Source organism: Mirounga angustirostris, unplaced genomic scaffold, assembly GCF_029215605.1.
Source record: "Mirounga angustirostris isolate CCGP_5_RB_7025 unplaced genomic scaffold, mMirAng1.0.hap1 SCAF_5, whole genome shotgun sequence".
Classification (NCBI taxonomy): Eukaryota; Metazoa; Chordata; class Mammalia; order Carnivora; family Phocidae; genus Mirounga; species Mirounga angustirostris.
The window spans coordinates 79715424-79732494 of NW_026991713.1; the positions used below are offsets into that span (position 1 = coordinate 79715424).

The window sequence follows — 17071 nt, forward strand, 5'->3', positions numbered from 1 at the left end:
CGTACCTTGAAAATATGTATACGTATACATTTTTTTTTTAATTTTTATTTCAGGAGCCCTTGTTTGCTGCCCGAGTGGTGTATGACCTTCTTTTTTATTTCATTGTCATCATTATTGTCCTTAACTTGATTTTTGGTGTTATCATTGATACTTTTGCTGATCTCAGAAGTGAAAAACAGAAAAAAGAAGAAATTCTAAAGACAACTTGCTTCATCTGTGGTAAGTGTTCTCAGGATACTAAAATAGGTGAAGAAACTATCCAGGAGGAAGGAGGGGCTAGAGTGATTTTTATTTGTCATGCTTTGGGAAAAATAATTTTAATTTGTGTTTTTTTTTTTAAGAATTTATTTATTTGGAAGCGAGAGAATGAGAGACAGAGAGCATGAGAGGGAGGAGGGTCAGAGGGAGAAGCAGACTCCCCGCTGAGCAGGGAGCCCGATGCAGGACTCGATCCAGGGACTCCAGGATCATGACCTGAGCCGAAGGCAGTCGCTTAACCAACTGAGCCACCCAGGCACCCTGGGAAAAATAATTTTAAAATGAAAGCTGGACAAAAATTATGTAACCGAGCATTAGACTAGGGTTCTCTGCTTCCAGAAATAGATAGAAGAATTATATCCGAAAGCTATCTTGTCATTATTTCTGCAATTTGTATGACTCTCTGACTGTAGAATGTGTTGCAAAATTTCAAAAGGTTACACCAACTGGCAAACAGATTTTTAATCACAATAACATATTGATTAAATGACAGAATGATTTTTATTTTATTTTGTTGGATTATGAATCCACAGATGATTTCTCTAGCAGCTTGAACTTCTATTCACTGACTGTACTTCTCTCAGTTTTTCATCTCTCTCTCTCTCACACACACACACACACACCACACTCTCTTCCCCTTTGCCCATTGTTAGCTCTCAGACTGACCCAACTCTCTCCTTGCCCTCATCATTCCCTTTTGCTCTACCCTCTTCTCAATGTATTTCAGTCCTTTGGTAGTCTCTGTAGCTGACCTAGCATCCTAGAGTTCTTCTTTCTCTTTGAATATTCACTAAGTCCAGGTTATCCTCACCATCTATTTCACCATGTTGAGCTGAAGAATCTTTTGGTTAAAGTCACATAACAAGCATAAGGGCTTCACTACAACATTATTCTATATAACTCAAATTGAGCCCTCAATAAATCCCATTCCCTCCTTGATTCACTTTTTGTCAGTTGTCTCATTCTCCTCAATGGGTCTCCCAAACCTTTCCAGCATTCCTTCAACACTCAGAGTGTACCAAGTACTAACCTGTAACAATGAACTGTATTCCAAAGAAACAAACATGAGTTGGACATGCCCGTCTTCAGGGTGTTTACAATCTAGTGTGGAATACAAACACAATAAGTATCACTGCTATCTAGTGTGTTAAGAGACATGATAGAGAAGTTCACAGGCTGTTATACCCCTTCAGGTTGTGGTGGGGGCAAGCAAGAAAGAGTCAAGAAAGGCTTTTAGAAGAGATGGTCACTGAACTGATGGTAAAAGATAGAAGGTAGCTAGTCATATTAAAGTGAGTAGAAGCAGGGTGCCTGGGTGGCTCAGTAGGTTAAGCATCTGCCTTTGACTCAGGTCATGATCCCGGGGTCCTGGGATCAAGCCCCACTTCACGTCAGTGGGGAATCTGCTTCTCCCCTCTACCCTTCCCCCTTCTCGTGCTCTCTCTCTCTCACATAAATAAGTAAAATCTTTTAAAAAATTAAGTGGGTAGAAGCAGAGTGACCAGCATAAGAACAGGCATGAAGGGAAGAACAGCACAATGGGAGTCTTCAGTTACTATAAGGAGCTCAGTGTTGCTGGAGCATGAATTTCAGTGCAGTCTATGCCCCAAGAAGGGGTTCACCAGAACATGGCCTTTTATGTTAAAAGACTTGGACTTTGTCCTGTAGACTTATAGAGGATGCTGAACCATTAAAGAATTTAAGTAGAAGAGTACAGGGTCTAATTTTTGTTTTAGAGCAATGGGGCAGCTACAGAAGTTGTTTTTCAGGGGACATAGTCCAAGTGAAAGGTAACAAAACTTTGATGCAGGAAAGTTAGGGTGCAGTATTAAGGGTAGAGGACAGGGTCATGGAATACTTAGAGACAGACTTTTAAAATCTCAGTGGTTAGGAATGAATATGAAAGATAGTTGGGTGTGTGGGTGGGTGGTAGTACCAACTGTTGAGTTTGAGAAGAAAAGAAGAAAAGATTTGGAGAGGAATATGCTGAGTTTGGCTTTGGAAATACTGAAATTTCAGTGTGTACTCAACACCCCAGTGGGCCACACCCAGCACAGAGGTCAGCATGGGTCTGAGCCTCAGAGAATGAGTCTGCACTAGAGACAGTTATTGGGGAATCCTCCGTCTGTGTGTGGTAGCCAAAGCCAGAGCATGGGGAAGACTTCAGAGGGGGAAGAGAAGAAAATGGGGTTTAAAGTGGGAAATATCAGCACTGAAGAGTTGAGAGAAACAGGGTCAATGCACACACACACACATAGATCTTTCCAGTCAGAATGGTGTGAGGAGAACCAAGAATTTGTGTCATATGGATATGAGGGGAGGACACAGCCTTGGAAAGAAAGTGATTGATTATCAACTATTTCAAAGCAGAGAAGGCCAGTAACATATTATGCCAAATAGAGCCTTTGGATTTCTCATTCAGGTGATTCAGAATAAAGATGGAGTACTTTCCATGAGGATAAGTTACACAATGCTGGGGGAGATTTACCAGAAGGAAATGAGGCAGAAAGAAGAGTCTTTCTTTATATATCTAGACTAGATGGAGGGAAGCAAGATTGGGATGGGGCCAAGGAAGGTATCGTACAATCATTCAGCGGTTTGGGGAAGAGAGGCATTGTATGGAAGAGTGAGTTCTGTGGAGGAAAAGACATGCTGCCCTTGAAAATCTTTGTGTGTGTCTCATGGTCTTGCTTTTATAGTGCTTCCTCTAAGTCCTTCCCTTCACAATCATAGTAACTATTATGTCAGCGTGCAACCTTGGAAGAAAGGGTTCTTTGGAAGAATGTATCAGTTAGATGTGAGCCTCATTTGAGGCCGTGATCCTTCCCCCGACATTCTAACAAGAAAGATGAACAGCAAAGCAAGCCCATCGCTTAAGTACCATTCCTGCTCCTCTAGGCTTTCCCTTTGCTGTCAAAATTCTCTTTGGCTTTCACAGTTACTTAAAAAAACCTATAACTTATAAATTCCTTAAAACATCACAATAACCCTCATCACCAGATTGAATGTTTTTCTTAACTCTCCCCATTAGGTTCCTGCTGACCTTTTCTTCTGCCTTGGATTGCTCATTTTCTCGTTCTATCACAAGTGTTCTCCCAACCACTGGATAAGCGGTTCGGATTTTATTATTGCCAAATGTGCAACCACAGCTCCAACCTCTTTCCAGGCTTTTGTCCTTTGTTTTCAGTTGTTGACGGACACCTATGCAGGCATGACTTTGGCAGCCTCATCTACCATGTCTGAAAAACAGTGCCGCTTGCCTTTCCATCTTCTTCTTCTGACCTAGCAGTTTATCCTGATCTCTGTATTGCCATTGACGACATCCCGCTGGGCCTTCAGTTTTCTAGGCTGGGAGCTTCTCCATCATTTTTAGCATCTCCTTTTTCCTGTTCGAGGTGCACTAGTTACCATGTGCTAATGAATCTGTGTTCCCCATCTCACTCACTTCCTTCCATACATCCCGCAAGCCACACCTTGGGTTTTCAGGCTCACCTTGGCTCACACCCCAAAATGTTCTGCTCAATGCTGCCAGACTAATTTTTCCAGTTTGATTTCATCATTTCCTTACTCAAAAGTCTATCGATAGCATTGCATAGTCTGTAACTCTAAAATTCCAAATTTCCTGGCGCATAATGTGCTCCATAATCAAGCTCCCTTTTTTGCCCACCTTTTCACCCAATGTTCCCCTCTTTATAGATCAACTTCCAGCCCAACTACATTACTCATCTTCAACTTAGAGACTCTCCACGTGTTCTCAGTTATGGTGTTTCCATTTGGAATGCCCAAACGCCTAAGCTGTTCAACTCCAACCCTCTCTCTAAGGCCAGCTCTAATGCCATTATTCCATGAGGACTTATCAGATTTCACTAACCAGCAGCAAACATGTCTGCTTCTAAATTGCTCACATCACACTTAGCAGTATGGTACCGTACTTATTTTTTGTTGTCTTATCTCTGTCAGATGCTATACACTGTCACATCGTAGAAAGGGCACATCCTGGATATGTGATCTTGGCCAAGTTTCCTTTTCACCTTGAACTATTATTCCCTCATCTGGAAAATGGGGAATATAATGCCATCTTTTGCGGTTTTAGTGAGTATAATTGAGATCATGTGTATCAAAATTCCTAGCTCAATGCTTAGCTGAGTAAGCCCTCAATGCACATTAATTTCCCTTCTTTAAGATACTTATTTTTTTATGACTCCTTAGTATGTATTGAGGACCATTCATAAATATTTGCTTAATGAATGACTATTCAATAAATCAGCTTGAATTAATATTATCTCTATGTTTATGTGGCTGATAACCTACAAAAGGAAGATAAATTGGGTAAGTACTAGGCTGATATATACGGCAGACAAAAAACCTGGGTGTACCAATTCCAAGTTATTTTAAATTTTGTCACATTCAGGGTATTGTTTCGGTAGCATACACATTACCACAGAGCTATAGGGTGATAAATCAGGAGGCATAGGAGGAGATATTAGATCAACATGGTCTATTGTACAGAAGCTTCACATTTATTCAAAAATCTGAGAGACCATTTAGGTAATTTAACCTAAGAGTAAGTTTTAATAGTATTTTTTACATTAGAACAAATAGTATGCTATAAAGTAAAATAAATTTTTAAAGTAAAACAAATTTAATGTGAACATTTAAAATAAAACAGAATTTTTTTTTTAAATTGAAAAGTAATCCCAGGCGCTTATAGCTGCTCACCCCTGTGACCTCAGCAGCATAAAGTTTCTCTACTCCCTGCCCTCAAAGGACCTTTAGCAGAAATATGTGAGAAGCATTATCATAATGTATATCTAGATATGCGTGCGTTCCTGGAATTGCTTACCACATATAAGATCTAATACATCCCATATATGTTAAAAGAACTTAATTACAAGAATGATCTAGACAGTTGGGACACTTGGGGGTTGTACTAGTAGCTATAAAATAGTGGTGATCAATTGATAAACGGTTCCTGTAAGAGTTGGGTGTTAAGTTGTGATCCAAAGAGGGATATCGTATCAAACAACAGAGGAGAGACTCTCCACAGTAGGAGAGAATTGGCTCCAGTACCACACGTACCACATGACACCCATAGTAACAACAGAGGGGGAGGTAGATTCTGTGACAGGCAATGAGAGCAGATGGGATGTTCCTTGCCTTGAAGGCAATGACCAGATGTTTGAGAATTATGACTCAGAGAACAATTGCTAATGATCCAGAAGGTGGTCACGATGGGGTGATGATTAGCAGATGACAGAGCTGAAGCAGTAAGCATAGGAACAAATTGGCGCTGGTATCCATATTAATTATTAATTTTGAGTTACCAGAGGCTGAAAATCCAGCCAGAAGGAGATGTTGACAGATCAGTGTGACAAAAATACCAAAATGGAGAAAGGATTGATGGTAGTCAGGTGCCTAGAATGGAAGATCTTTCTAGGTGATTTAATAGGAGATAAAGGCTATACTGACAGAGAGGGGCAGTGTGTTCTTCTCTTAGTATATTAGTTCTTTATCTGTACTTGTGCATCAAGGTCATTTATACTTTATTTGTTCAACAGTTACTTACTGAGTATCTACTATATACCAGGGTACTGCAGTAAACAAAATAGACAAAATTTACTGCCATCATGGAGCTCATTTCCCAGCACACATAGAAGGTATGATGCTAAGGGCTATGCAGAAAAATACAGCTGAGAAGAGGTATAGTGATGGGTGAGTGAGTGTCCTCACCTTAGTCATACTTTGTGGGAAACACAACATAGGTACCGTCTTATTTTTTCTGAAACCTTTGTGTTGAGTGCACAGAGTTCCTCTTATCCTTCCTTTCTTTCCGCCTTGGTCATCTCCTCCAATACCCTGGCTTTCGTTGTTTATTTTATGTCACTTATCCTTGAATTAGTATATTTACACCTTGATGTCTCTGTTTAAAATTTCTAGCTTTGGACCTAACAGCCCAACACTGGTTGTTCTATAGGCATCACAAATTCAGCACATCCCCAGTCAAATGTATCTTCCCTCTAAAGTCTCTTCCTTCTTTTGTTTTTCCTTGCTGTACTGATATTACCATAAATTCAGTCATTCAGGTCAGGAATTGTAGGGTCATTCTTGATTCCTCCTAAATCTGTCCCTCTAATTGGACATCAAGCCCTCTTAAATTTTCATCCAAAAACTTCTCTTCAATCTCTCCCTCTTCTTCTTTTTTTTTCAATTATTCTGTCAATGTTAGTTGAATGCCTACTGTTTTCCAGATACTATGCCAGGTGCTGCTAATACAAAAATAAACCAGACAATAAAGTGGTAGAGGCTAAGATAGAAATAGATAAATTTTCATAGCAAAGTGTTATGGGCACAGGGAGGATCCACTAACTGTGTCTGTGCAAGTCAGTGGTAGTTGAGCTAGGTCTTGAAGAAGGAATACCTATAAGGCAGGAAAGAGAGGAGGTGGAGGCATAGAATTTTCCAAGGACACGGTTTGTTTGGAGAATGGCGAGAAAGTCAGAGTCGCTCTAAGAAATGTGCACAGAGTACATTGTCAGAGTATGAGTCCAAGGATGACTTCAAGTTCCCTGGTTGACAAGGACTTCATTAAGAGAGGTAAAGAAGAGCTAAAGAAACAAATTTTTGATGACATGCCCATAAGCGAGCCAAGGGGATTTACCCAGTAGACAGCTGGAAATAGAAACTGAAGTCGAGAAGAAAGGTCAGTGCTGGGGCCACATCACCAGCACAGTCATGGCTGAAACCGTGGGAATGGCTGACAAAGCTTAGAGAGCAAGAACCAATGAAGATGAAAGACAACCAGTTCCCTGCCTTTACATCCCCCACCGCCCTAGTCCCCCAGTCTCCCCACTCTTAGCCTCTATTCCCAGTCTTCCTCTAAATCCCACCACAGGAAGTTACCTGAAGCACAACTCTAAACAGGCTAGTCTCCACTCAAAGGCCTTCTGGATAAAGTGCAGTTTCCATAGCTTTTCATTTAAAGCTCTTCACAGTTTAAAAAAAAATAAAACTCTTCATGGTTTGTGCCAAATGTACCATTACATCTTCATTTCCAAATGTTCCCTTCGGAGGAATTGACGCTCCCCCAAACAGGTGATCTACTTTCATCTGTAGCTTTGCCCTGCCACTTCCTTTGCCTAGAAGGCCAAAGAACATGGCTTTTGAGCTAGAAATTTTTTTGTTTATATACCGACCGACTTCTCCACTGACGAGAGGTGTTAACTTGAGCAATTTATTGAATTCCTCTGAATCTCTTTCCTCACATGCTGAAAGGTCAGGTTGGATTATTGTAATTATAAGAGCATAATTAAACATCTTTCTGTTGTTGTCAGCACAAATAGGTGCTCAATAAAAATTAGCTAGCTTTTATTACCATTTATCTCTTTTCCACTTGCCATAATCCTGTTTCAAGGCTAGACACTTAAAGCTTTACACCTCTTTTAAACCTTTTAAAATGTACCTTGTCACAATTCATTTTGTCCTCCTCTGTGCTTCCTTGGCAGTTTATACCACTTCAGGATATAGTGCAAGCTATCTGTTTTCTCTACCATATTACAGATTAATTGATAGTAGACACATTATTTTTATAGCCCTATGTACCTTGCAACAGAAAGGTAATTGTTTGAACTGAATTCTGGGAAAATCTACTTTAACATTCTCTCTCTCTCTCTTTTTAAGTGTTCTATTGAGATATAATTTATATACCCTACAACTCACCCATTTAAAGTCTACAATTCAGTGGTTCTTAGTATATATTCAGAGTTGTGCATCCATCATCACAATAAATTTTAGAACATTTTCATTGCCCCCAAAAGAAACCTCATACCTGTTAACCATCACCCACCAACCCGCCACCCCCAACCTTTCCTCCTCCTCAGCCCTAGGCAACTGTTGATCTACTTTCTGTCTCCACAGGTTTGCCTCCCCTGGACATTTTACATAAATGGGACCGTATAATATGTGGCCTTCTGGGGTCTGCTTCTTTTACTTAGTATGATGTTTTCAAGATTCATGGTGTAACACACATCAGTGCTTCATCCTTTGTATGGCTGAAAATTCCATTGTATGATATGATATGATATATTTTGTTTATCTTTTCATTCATTGATGAACATTTGGATTGTTTCTACTTTTTGGCTCTTAGGAATAATGCTACTGTGCACATTCATGCCCTAGCTTTTGTGTGGACATGTGTTTTCTGTTCTTTGGGTTAGGTACCTACAAGTGGACTTGCTGGGTCATATGGTCACTCTATGTTTAACCTTTTGAGGAGCTGCCAAACTGTTTTCTAAAGTAGCTGTACTCTTTCACATTCCCACCAGCAGAGTATGAGGGCTCCAGTCCATCCACATCACCACCAAGATTTGTTATTAATCTGTTTTTGATTATAGTCACCCATGTGGAATAACATTTTATTAGTGAAATATTCTTAATTCATTCCATAAATACTGTATTCAGGGCTGACTATAAACCGGACACCCAGGTTAGCTATAGTACCGTTGGTGAAGAAAAGAGACAAATATATCTGCTCCTGGACACACAATAAATAATAAACATAATAAGTTCTTATCTAAGTTCCTAGATAAAATGGCATTCCTTTCTTCTGTACTAATAAGCAGGCAAGCTTTTTCTCACACAATCATTTTTACCTCTTTATCTTAGACTTGTGGTCCAGTTTAATTTAACACCTTTGTTGTGGCTATGTTCATTTTGTTAGGAGGTGATAAGCACTCTAGGAAAAAGAGGATAAAAGAGAAAGAGTGATTGAGGCTGTTGGCAAAAGGGAAGGGGCAGGTTGTAGGACTAAATAGGGTGATCAAGTTAAGCCACATGGAGAAGGTGAGATTTGAGCAAAAGCTTAAAGGTGAGCAAGTTAGAGAGACACCAGAGAGAAGAGCGCTGTGGACAGAAGAAGCAACCAGTCCAAAGGCCCTGAAGTAGGAGTCTGCATGCGAGCAACAAGGAGGCCAGTATGGCTGGATGAGAGCTCGCAAGGGGGAGGAGAGTAAGAGACAAGGTCAGCGAGGCTATAGGGCTAAATCACTTACACTTTAGCAAATAGATACCACATGGGACCTACTTATACTCAACAACTGGTCATTATTTATCTGAACCTCAAACTTAACTTGGTCTCACCTGAGCATCCTATATTTTATCTGGCAACCCTACTCATAAGCCATTGTAAGGCCTTTGATCTTTATGTTGAGTTGGTGGAGAACCACCACAGGGTTTGGAACAGAGGAGAGACACCATCCTACCTTGGGTTTTGAAGTATCTCAGTGGCTGCTGTGTCGAGTATAGGCCACAGAGAGTTGAAGTGGAAACAGGGGGGCCTGGGAGGCAATTGCAGTAGTCCAGGTGAGAGATGATGAAGGCTCAGATAAGCGCGGCAGCTGTGGAGGCCGTGAGAAGGGACCAGATTCCACGTATATGTTGAAGGTAGAGCCAAGAGAATTTCAACATGAATTGGATATGGGTGAGAGAAAGGATTTGAGGATGACTCCTTGGTTTTTGGCTTGAACAATGGAAGACTAGAGTTGCCATGGAATGAAGAGGAGGACTGTGGGTGGAGCAGTTTTGGGGAAGAGTATGGATTTTATTTGGGCCATGCCGAGCTGATGATGGGTCAAATAAGATGAGGCATCACCATCAGCCAGCTAATTTTATGGTATTTTCCATTAAAATATCCAATAATATAATTTAAAAGGTCACCCTTCCACTAGGGACAGATTTTTTTCTTTTTACTTATTGTACTTCATATCTTATTATTTAAAGAGTCTTCTTCAAGCCTGAATGGCTTTTTTAAATTATGCTTAGAAAAGAATAGCCAGGATTGGAATTCAATTTCCTAGTTTCTTCTCCAGTATCTGCACTGCAAAACCAGACTGAATCCCAACATCCCATTTTACTTGGCAATTGAATTCATTTTTCCGTAGATGTTTTTCTTCATCTCCATTCATTTTCTTTCATCCACCCTTCAACCCTTGAGAGAAAAGAATCTTACTATGCAGAACCTCTCCTCAGTGTCCTTCCAGCAGCTGAAAATCTGCTCTGGATATTGAAAAGACCATCTCCTCCTTAAAATTCCAGGCACAGTAGTCTAAAGGGCTGGAGCCCTACTGCACTCGGAGCAAAGATCACTATGGACGCTGGCTTGCCCTGTGCTGATTACAAATGGTTTTCAAGATGACTCTCTCAGCTGCCTCTCCTCTTTTTACCCAAGTTCCTGGATAAAATAACTTTTATTTTTTATGTCCTGATTAACAAGCGTGCCTTTTATTGCACAATCATTTTTACTTTTTCTTAGATTTGTGGCCAGTTTAATTGGACAGTTTTGACATGGCTATATTTAAAATTATCTGCAAATTTTACAATGATAACAGGACCACACATCTCCAAGGATCCATTGGATAGGGGATGGAGGGGGGAGAATGTTAGTTTGGAAGAAATCTACAAGCTATGGCCTTTTTTCTGGAGGTCTTGTGTACTGTGCTGTTTTTAATCATAACATTCTAAATTGGCACACTCGCAGAAAGCCTTTATTCACGTAATTGTGATGTTTTGTTTTTATGCTAAGAAGTAAGTGCTGATTAAATGACAAATTACATACATTGTGTCTTCTGTGTTTTGCAGGACTTGAGAGGGACAAGTTTGATAATAAAACGGTTTCATTTGAGGAGCACATCAAGTCAGAACACAATATGTGGCATTATCTGTACTTCCTAGTCCTGGTGAAGGTTAAAGACCCAACTGAATACACTGGACCTGAAAGTTATGTGGCTCAAATGATCGTGGTGAGTGATGAGAGCATTTGAACCTTTGACGAGGTTGCAGTTGTATGCTTTCCCCTTCTCTACCCTACCTTCTCCCAATCATTGTGTTAACTTCTAAATAGGACTGTCAATGAACAATCCTCATACTGGCTAAATCGTTGGACTTCTTGGTTATAGAAACCAAATCTAAGTCTCAAGTGCACAGATGATATTTACTGAAGAATTCTCTGTGCAGTGAATAGCACCATCTCAGCCACGTCTGTCATCTTCTGCCCTCGTGTCATTGCTGATATCTCAGTTCCCCATATCTGGAACTTTCCCATTGGCAAATATGAACAGAAGAGTCATACTTTAAGAAATTCTTGGATTTCAGAAATCAGGAGTTTAAGAAATTGAACCGTGTTTGGGAAGAGTATAATGTTTGATCTCAATGAGAGAACACTGGTTTCCAAGCTATATACAGTTTGGGGTGTTGGTAATGATTGGCACTGATTCTGCCATACCTACTTGCTTATAACTAACTCCTCATTAAGATCAGTAGCAAAGGCTGTGGTTGTTCATGACTTGGACTTTCTTCTGTTTTACAGAAGATTAAAACTAAGTGGCTTAAAGAGAAGTCAAAGTTACAGCGTTAGTGTATCATGATACACATTTAGTGAGTATTACTGCATCCGATATAAATTCTTGTATTCTTATAATAAACACAGCTGTATGTTGGAATTTTTTTCTCAAAAATCTTATAAAACTATTTGAGAGTGAGGCTTTAGAAGAGTCATGATCCTCCTTGCTGCCTGGTCCCAAGGGTAACATTTAGTAAACACCAATGCTGAAGCTTCAGGAGAGCCAGGTGACAGTGGCTGTGTGTCCCTCTTTCTGGAAGCTGGTCATGCACGTGGGAAGACATAAACTACAGTAGATGGAGCAACCAAAGAATATGTTTGGCGGGTAACATATTAATAAGTGCAAGTTAACATTGCAGTAATTTATCTTACCTGACAATATTTATATGTCACAGGAGGGCTACATGTAAACTGAATTTTTATTGCTGAGCATTTTTCATGTTTTTTTCTTTTTGACTTGCATCCTACTATAAGTTGTTCTATGTGATTAGAGGTTTGCATCTTACTATGAAGTTGTCATTCCTTATGTGACAGTGGGCACAACCTAACATTGTTTCTTTTTTCTCCATGTTTCCTTTTCTGCCCTCTCTCCCTTCTGCATTAGGAAAAAAGGTAATTGGTTTGAATATAGGCACTCATAGTCGTTATTTATACATTCTTGATCTCAAGATGTTCGGGGACCATCTATGTGAAATATTTTGCATCTGCTTGCTGGGGAAGAAACATGTAGAGCATTATGTTTAAAATGCAACTTCACATTGCTATATTTTATCAAAGTTTGAGTCAATTTAATGAATATATATTTACTGGGCATCTATTGCATCCCTTGGACTAAAAGATTTGGGGGAATACACTGAAGAGTCTGACACATTCCTTCTCTGCCAAGGAATTTAGAGCTTAATAAAAGGGAGAGGAGAATAACAAGCCAAAAGTAAAATAGGCTAAGTTCCCCAAGAGTGGAACAAATGAAAATCTGCGAAGGCTTAAACATGTAGAGTGACACCCAACAGAGAGGTGGTGGAAGGGAATTGTTTGTTTGTGTGTGTGTGTGTGTGTGTGTGTGTGTGTGTGTTGGGGGGCAGTATATCAGACAGGGTGGGATTTGTGTAGATTGGGGGTGTCTGTTGGATTAAGAGTGAGTTCCTGTAAGAGGGAGAAGCCTGAACAAAGGCATAGAGATGGAACACTCAGACATTCGGGCGGACATTGGCCCAGTTTCACTGGCACATAGTCCACTTGTAAAGGAACTCTGAGAGAGAGGATAGAGAAAATAGTTTGGACTTTTGAGTGGTAAGTGTCAGTTTGGGATAGCATTTCATCAGGAATTGGGAGCCACTGAAGGATTTCACTACGGGAATGATGTGGCCTAGAACAGTAGTCAGGCCATGGTGCATAGGCTGGTTGGGAGAGGGGAAAGATGAAATCAGAGGTGGTATTTGGCAGTTGATGAGATTCGGGGTAGGGAGGATCAGGAGAGGCGGTAGACTACAAGATGAGCCCAAGACACCTGACGTTGTGAGCCTGGTCATTGGGAGAAAGGTGGTGCATCGGTTTCAGAAGGACTTCTGCAAGAGGAGAGGCTGCTCATAGAAGAACACTTGTTGATTTCAAAATGAGACTAGAAGCTGAGTCATAAATTAGGAGGGACAGGGTAGTGACAACAGCATGAACCTTCGAGCCAGAAAGATCTGGCCTCAGACCTTAGCTCTGTCACTTACTTGCTGTGTGGTCTAGGATATCTTGGGCAATCTTTGAACCTATCAGGGCCTCTGTCTCCTCATCCAAAAGGAAGAAAATTGGTGTGAGATCAGTGAGATAATACGTTAAACGTGGCTAGCAGTGAAGGTACTCGGTAGCTGACAGTTTTTACTGTGACTGTCCACATGAAGTGACAGTTGAAGTCATCATATTATGGAGAGATGGGAGAAGGGAGAATGTGTAAAGAGAGAAAGGAAGAGAAAGCCCAAGACAGAACCTGGGGGATCCCCCATTCAGGAAAAAGAACAAAGACAAGTAAAATAAGTAGAAAGGAAGACAATAAAAGGGGCAGAAAGAGAACTAGGATGTGGAGTGTGTCAAAAGCCAAGAGATGAGCCTCACAATCCCAAGAGTTTCAACAGCATTAATTGCTGCAGAGAGACCATGAAGAAGAGACTGGCCAAACAGAGCCTTTGGGTTTTGTAATAAGGAAATCACCAGGTGGCCTTTACCATAAGACCCATCTTTCACCTTAACATGAAAACCAGCATTTTGCCAAGCCCTTGTACTTGAATTTTTAAGGATCCCTGTACTTATCCATGTTTCTGCCGATCCTATTCCATCACCTCTCTCCAGAACCGTGACAGGAGGGAGGAGCACTCACCAGCTTATTCCAATATGAACTATCTCATTCTCATCCAAGCAGGGCATGGCCAAGAAAACAAGCACTGTTTCTGAATTTCAATGGCCAGGAGAAGGAAGAGGGAAATTATTAAGCTCAGGACATGGAAACAAAAAGTCATTTACACAGAAGAGTGCTCACTTACTGGAATAGCCTTTTTGGAACATTTCAAAAAATCTGTAGCTAATGAACCCAATTTAGAAAATCTGTTACTCCAAGCTCTGTGGAGATTATGGCTTTGTAATCCTGATCCTCAGAGAGAAGGAGAGAGAGAGATTGAGATTTTAGAGCACACAGCAAGTTGAAGCAAGTCTACGACTCAATTCAAAGACTATATATTTCCTCTCTCCAACCCAGAGGCAACTACTCATAACAGTTTGGAAGGAAACCTTACAGACATTTTCCTACCACTTTTATTTTTGCTCCTTAAAAATAGTTCATTTACCAGGTTGATTTAAGTGCTTGTTTATCAGTAGAACTTCTACTACACTGTTTAAGTATATCTGATTTGTACTTTGAGACCCTTAGGAAGTGCCTCCTTCCTTTTTTTTCTTTTAAAGATTATTTATTTATTTATTTATTTATTTATTTGACAGAGAGATAGAAAGCACAAGTAGGCAGAGAGGCAGGCAGAGGGAGAGGAAGAAGCAGGCTCCCTGATGAGCAGGGAGCCCGATGCGGGGCTTGATCCCAGAACCCTGGGATCATGACCTGAGCCGAAGGCAGCTGCTTAACCAACTGAGCCACTCAGGTGCCCCGGAAGTGCCTCCTTCTTTATGGTGACATGAGGAAAATGAGAATATAACAAGTTTGGGGGATGTTTCTCTCCTCAGTATATATTTTTTTCACCTCCAATGCTTCAACTTTATTACTAGGTCAATACGGAGTATTTATATCAATATGCATTAAATCATACATTGTAAATAAGTTGATTTCTAGAGGTTAGAATCTAAGGAAATATACTTGTGCCTCTACATCCATCCAGTAATAGGATCAAGACTCCGAAATATGAAGAGAAATTGAAATCTTCCTTCCTTTGCCTTCAGACGCCAAACTAAGCTGTTTGATTATCAGCCACTGTCTGAGTATCTGAACGAACACAGAGTTTCTCCTGGGATATTGTTAGGGGAGATGTGAGTTGATCAAGGTATTTGGGGAATATATTTTCCCCTGGCAAGCAAATCCTCATTTTTGGTAAGGGAATTGATATTTTGAGCTTGTATTTATTGGGAACAGAAAGTGAGAAGGAAAAAGGAAGGCCCATGCTTTGGCAAGTAAAAATCATGAAAGGGAATCCAATAAACTGGAGGAAAGGGTATAAAAGGATAAATCCTCCAGCCTGTACTAGTAATGGCCTTTGAGCATCACTAAGCCCTTTTGCTTCTCCCATTACCCAAAGGATGATGACTGAGAAGGAACAAACAAAATTGAGATCATTAGAAAAAATGCCCAAGGCTTTTAGACGTTTCTCTAACATTTTGAGGACATTTTCAGATTTTCAGTGTTCGTTTGCTGAGATAGGGTTGGGGCCTTTGGGGATATTTATAACTTAATTTGGCAAACAGCAGGATCAAAACCAGAGGTGCCTGTAAGAGAGCTATTGTGCCCATTCAGAGACCTGCCACCTTCCCCGTGGGCTCCGCCATCCTGGGCTGCCACTGAGACCCTGGCAGGCCACCCCCCCCCCAGCACCATAGGTTTTCGGGGGTCATTTGCTCATTTTTAGTACAGGGTACTTTTAAGCTCTTCTATTTACTTGACTCCTGTCTAGTGTCCCAGTATTATGGCGATGTCCGCTAGGACAATTTAACTCAGGCTGTGGTTAACATAATAATTGTCTTGACACAGAAAAAGAGTTGTGAGTTTCTTGAAGGCCACAACCAGGAACAGCGAAGCCCTTTGTTCTTTGTAATAGCAGGGCAGGTAATATCTGTAATAAGCCTTAAAAGCAATTTGATAAACAGTGAGTGCTCCCTGTCTCCTAGCAGCTCTTTATGGGTTTGATACAGAAGGAGAAGTAAGAAAGAGCCTCTTTCCCCCAGGAAGCTCAACACATTTATTGAATGAATAATAAAATAACGAGTAAATTAACAAATGAATGGTTTTTTTCTTAGCCCTCTGGTCTTTGGACATAACTTACAGAAAGATACACCAAAATAGCTGCAGGAGTTCAGAACATGAATTTCTCATTAGTCAAATGTCATCTTTTCCCCTCTTTTAAAATTGGAAGATAAAGATGCAGCAGGAAGGGTTAGGCCACCTGAACCAAGTATAATGAATGCAGTATTAGAAATCGTGTGGCTGATTGGAGAGCCAAGGCAATTTAATCCCCTCTTGCCGTGTTTCTCAAACCCAGTCCCCCTACATTCCTGCCCACATCTCAGGAGAGGGCCTGAGGCTGCTGTCCTGGCAGAGGGGTGCGCATGTGCAGTGGAGGCTTGCACAGCGGAACTCACCCTAAAGAATAAATTCTTCCTTGCAGTAATCTATTGAGACTTCAGAAAGAGAGGGGTGGTCCTTTCAATGAGATAGAAATCTAGTCACCCATTACTCTAGCTCCAGAACAGAGGAAAAGAACTAACAATTTTCCAGATGTTTTCCATGTCTAGAACTCAGAATCAATCTTATTTATAGTTAACCCAGGTTTTGAGCAGTAACTGTTGGAGGGGGAGATGTTTGGGCTCACGAAAGACATCAAGTCTTCCAGGATTTGTATGCGCCCCTCCTCCGTTAGCACCATTTGCCGACTTAATTTCTGCATTATTGTTATGTGTCATAACTATGAAATTATATGTTCTGATTCTATTGTTTCTAATTTATGCCAATTATGTAATTGGATCTAATTAAGCCAATTATGTAACTGCTCAATCTTTAAAACCTACGACTTTAGAACTTCATAAGACACTGTTAAAAATGTTTACATTTTGAGACAAACCATGGGGGTCTTTGCAGCTCAGGATGCACAATTAAGAAGTAAACATATACGTTGAAGGAGACACCACCTTTGCTTTCCATATTTTAAGTCCAGACAGGTGTCTTCA

At 40.5% G+C, this 17071-nt stretch overlaps 1 protein-coding gene across 6 annotated transcripts in view; it reads left to right on the forward strand.

Annotated features, from left to right (window-relative positions):
• Positions 1-17071, forward strand: part of ITPR2 (inositol 1,4,5-trisphosphate receptor type 2) — a 496243-nt gene that overhangs the window by 437453 nt on the left and 41719 nt on the right. For all 6 annotated transcript variants that reach the window (XR_010411569.1, XR_010411571.1, XR_010411570.1 and 3 more), the window contains 2 exons: positions 54-219; positions 10891-11051. Coding sequence is in view for 3 of the 6 variants with exons in the window: in XM_064591479.1 (XP_064447549.1) it covers positions 54-219; positions 10891-11051 (327 nt within the window). In the remaining 3 variants the exon portion in view is untranslated. The remainder of the gene's footprint in view (positions 1-53; positions 220-10890; positions 11052-17071) is intronic.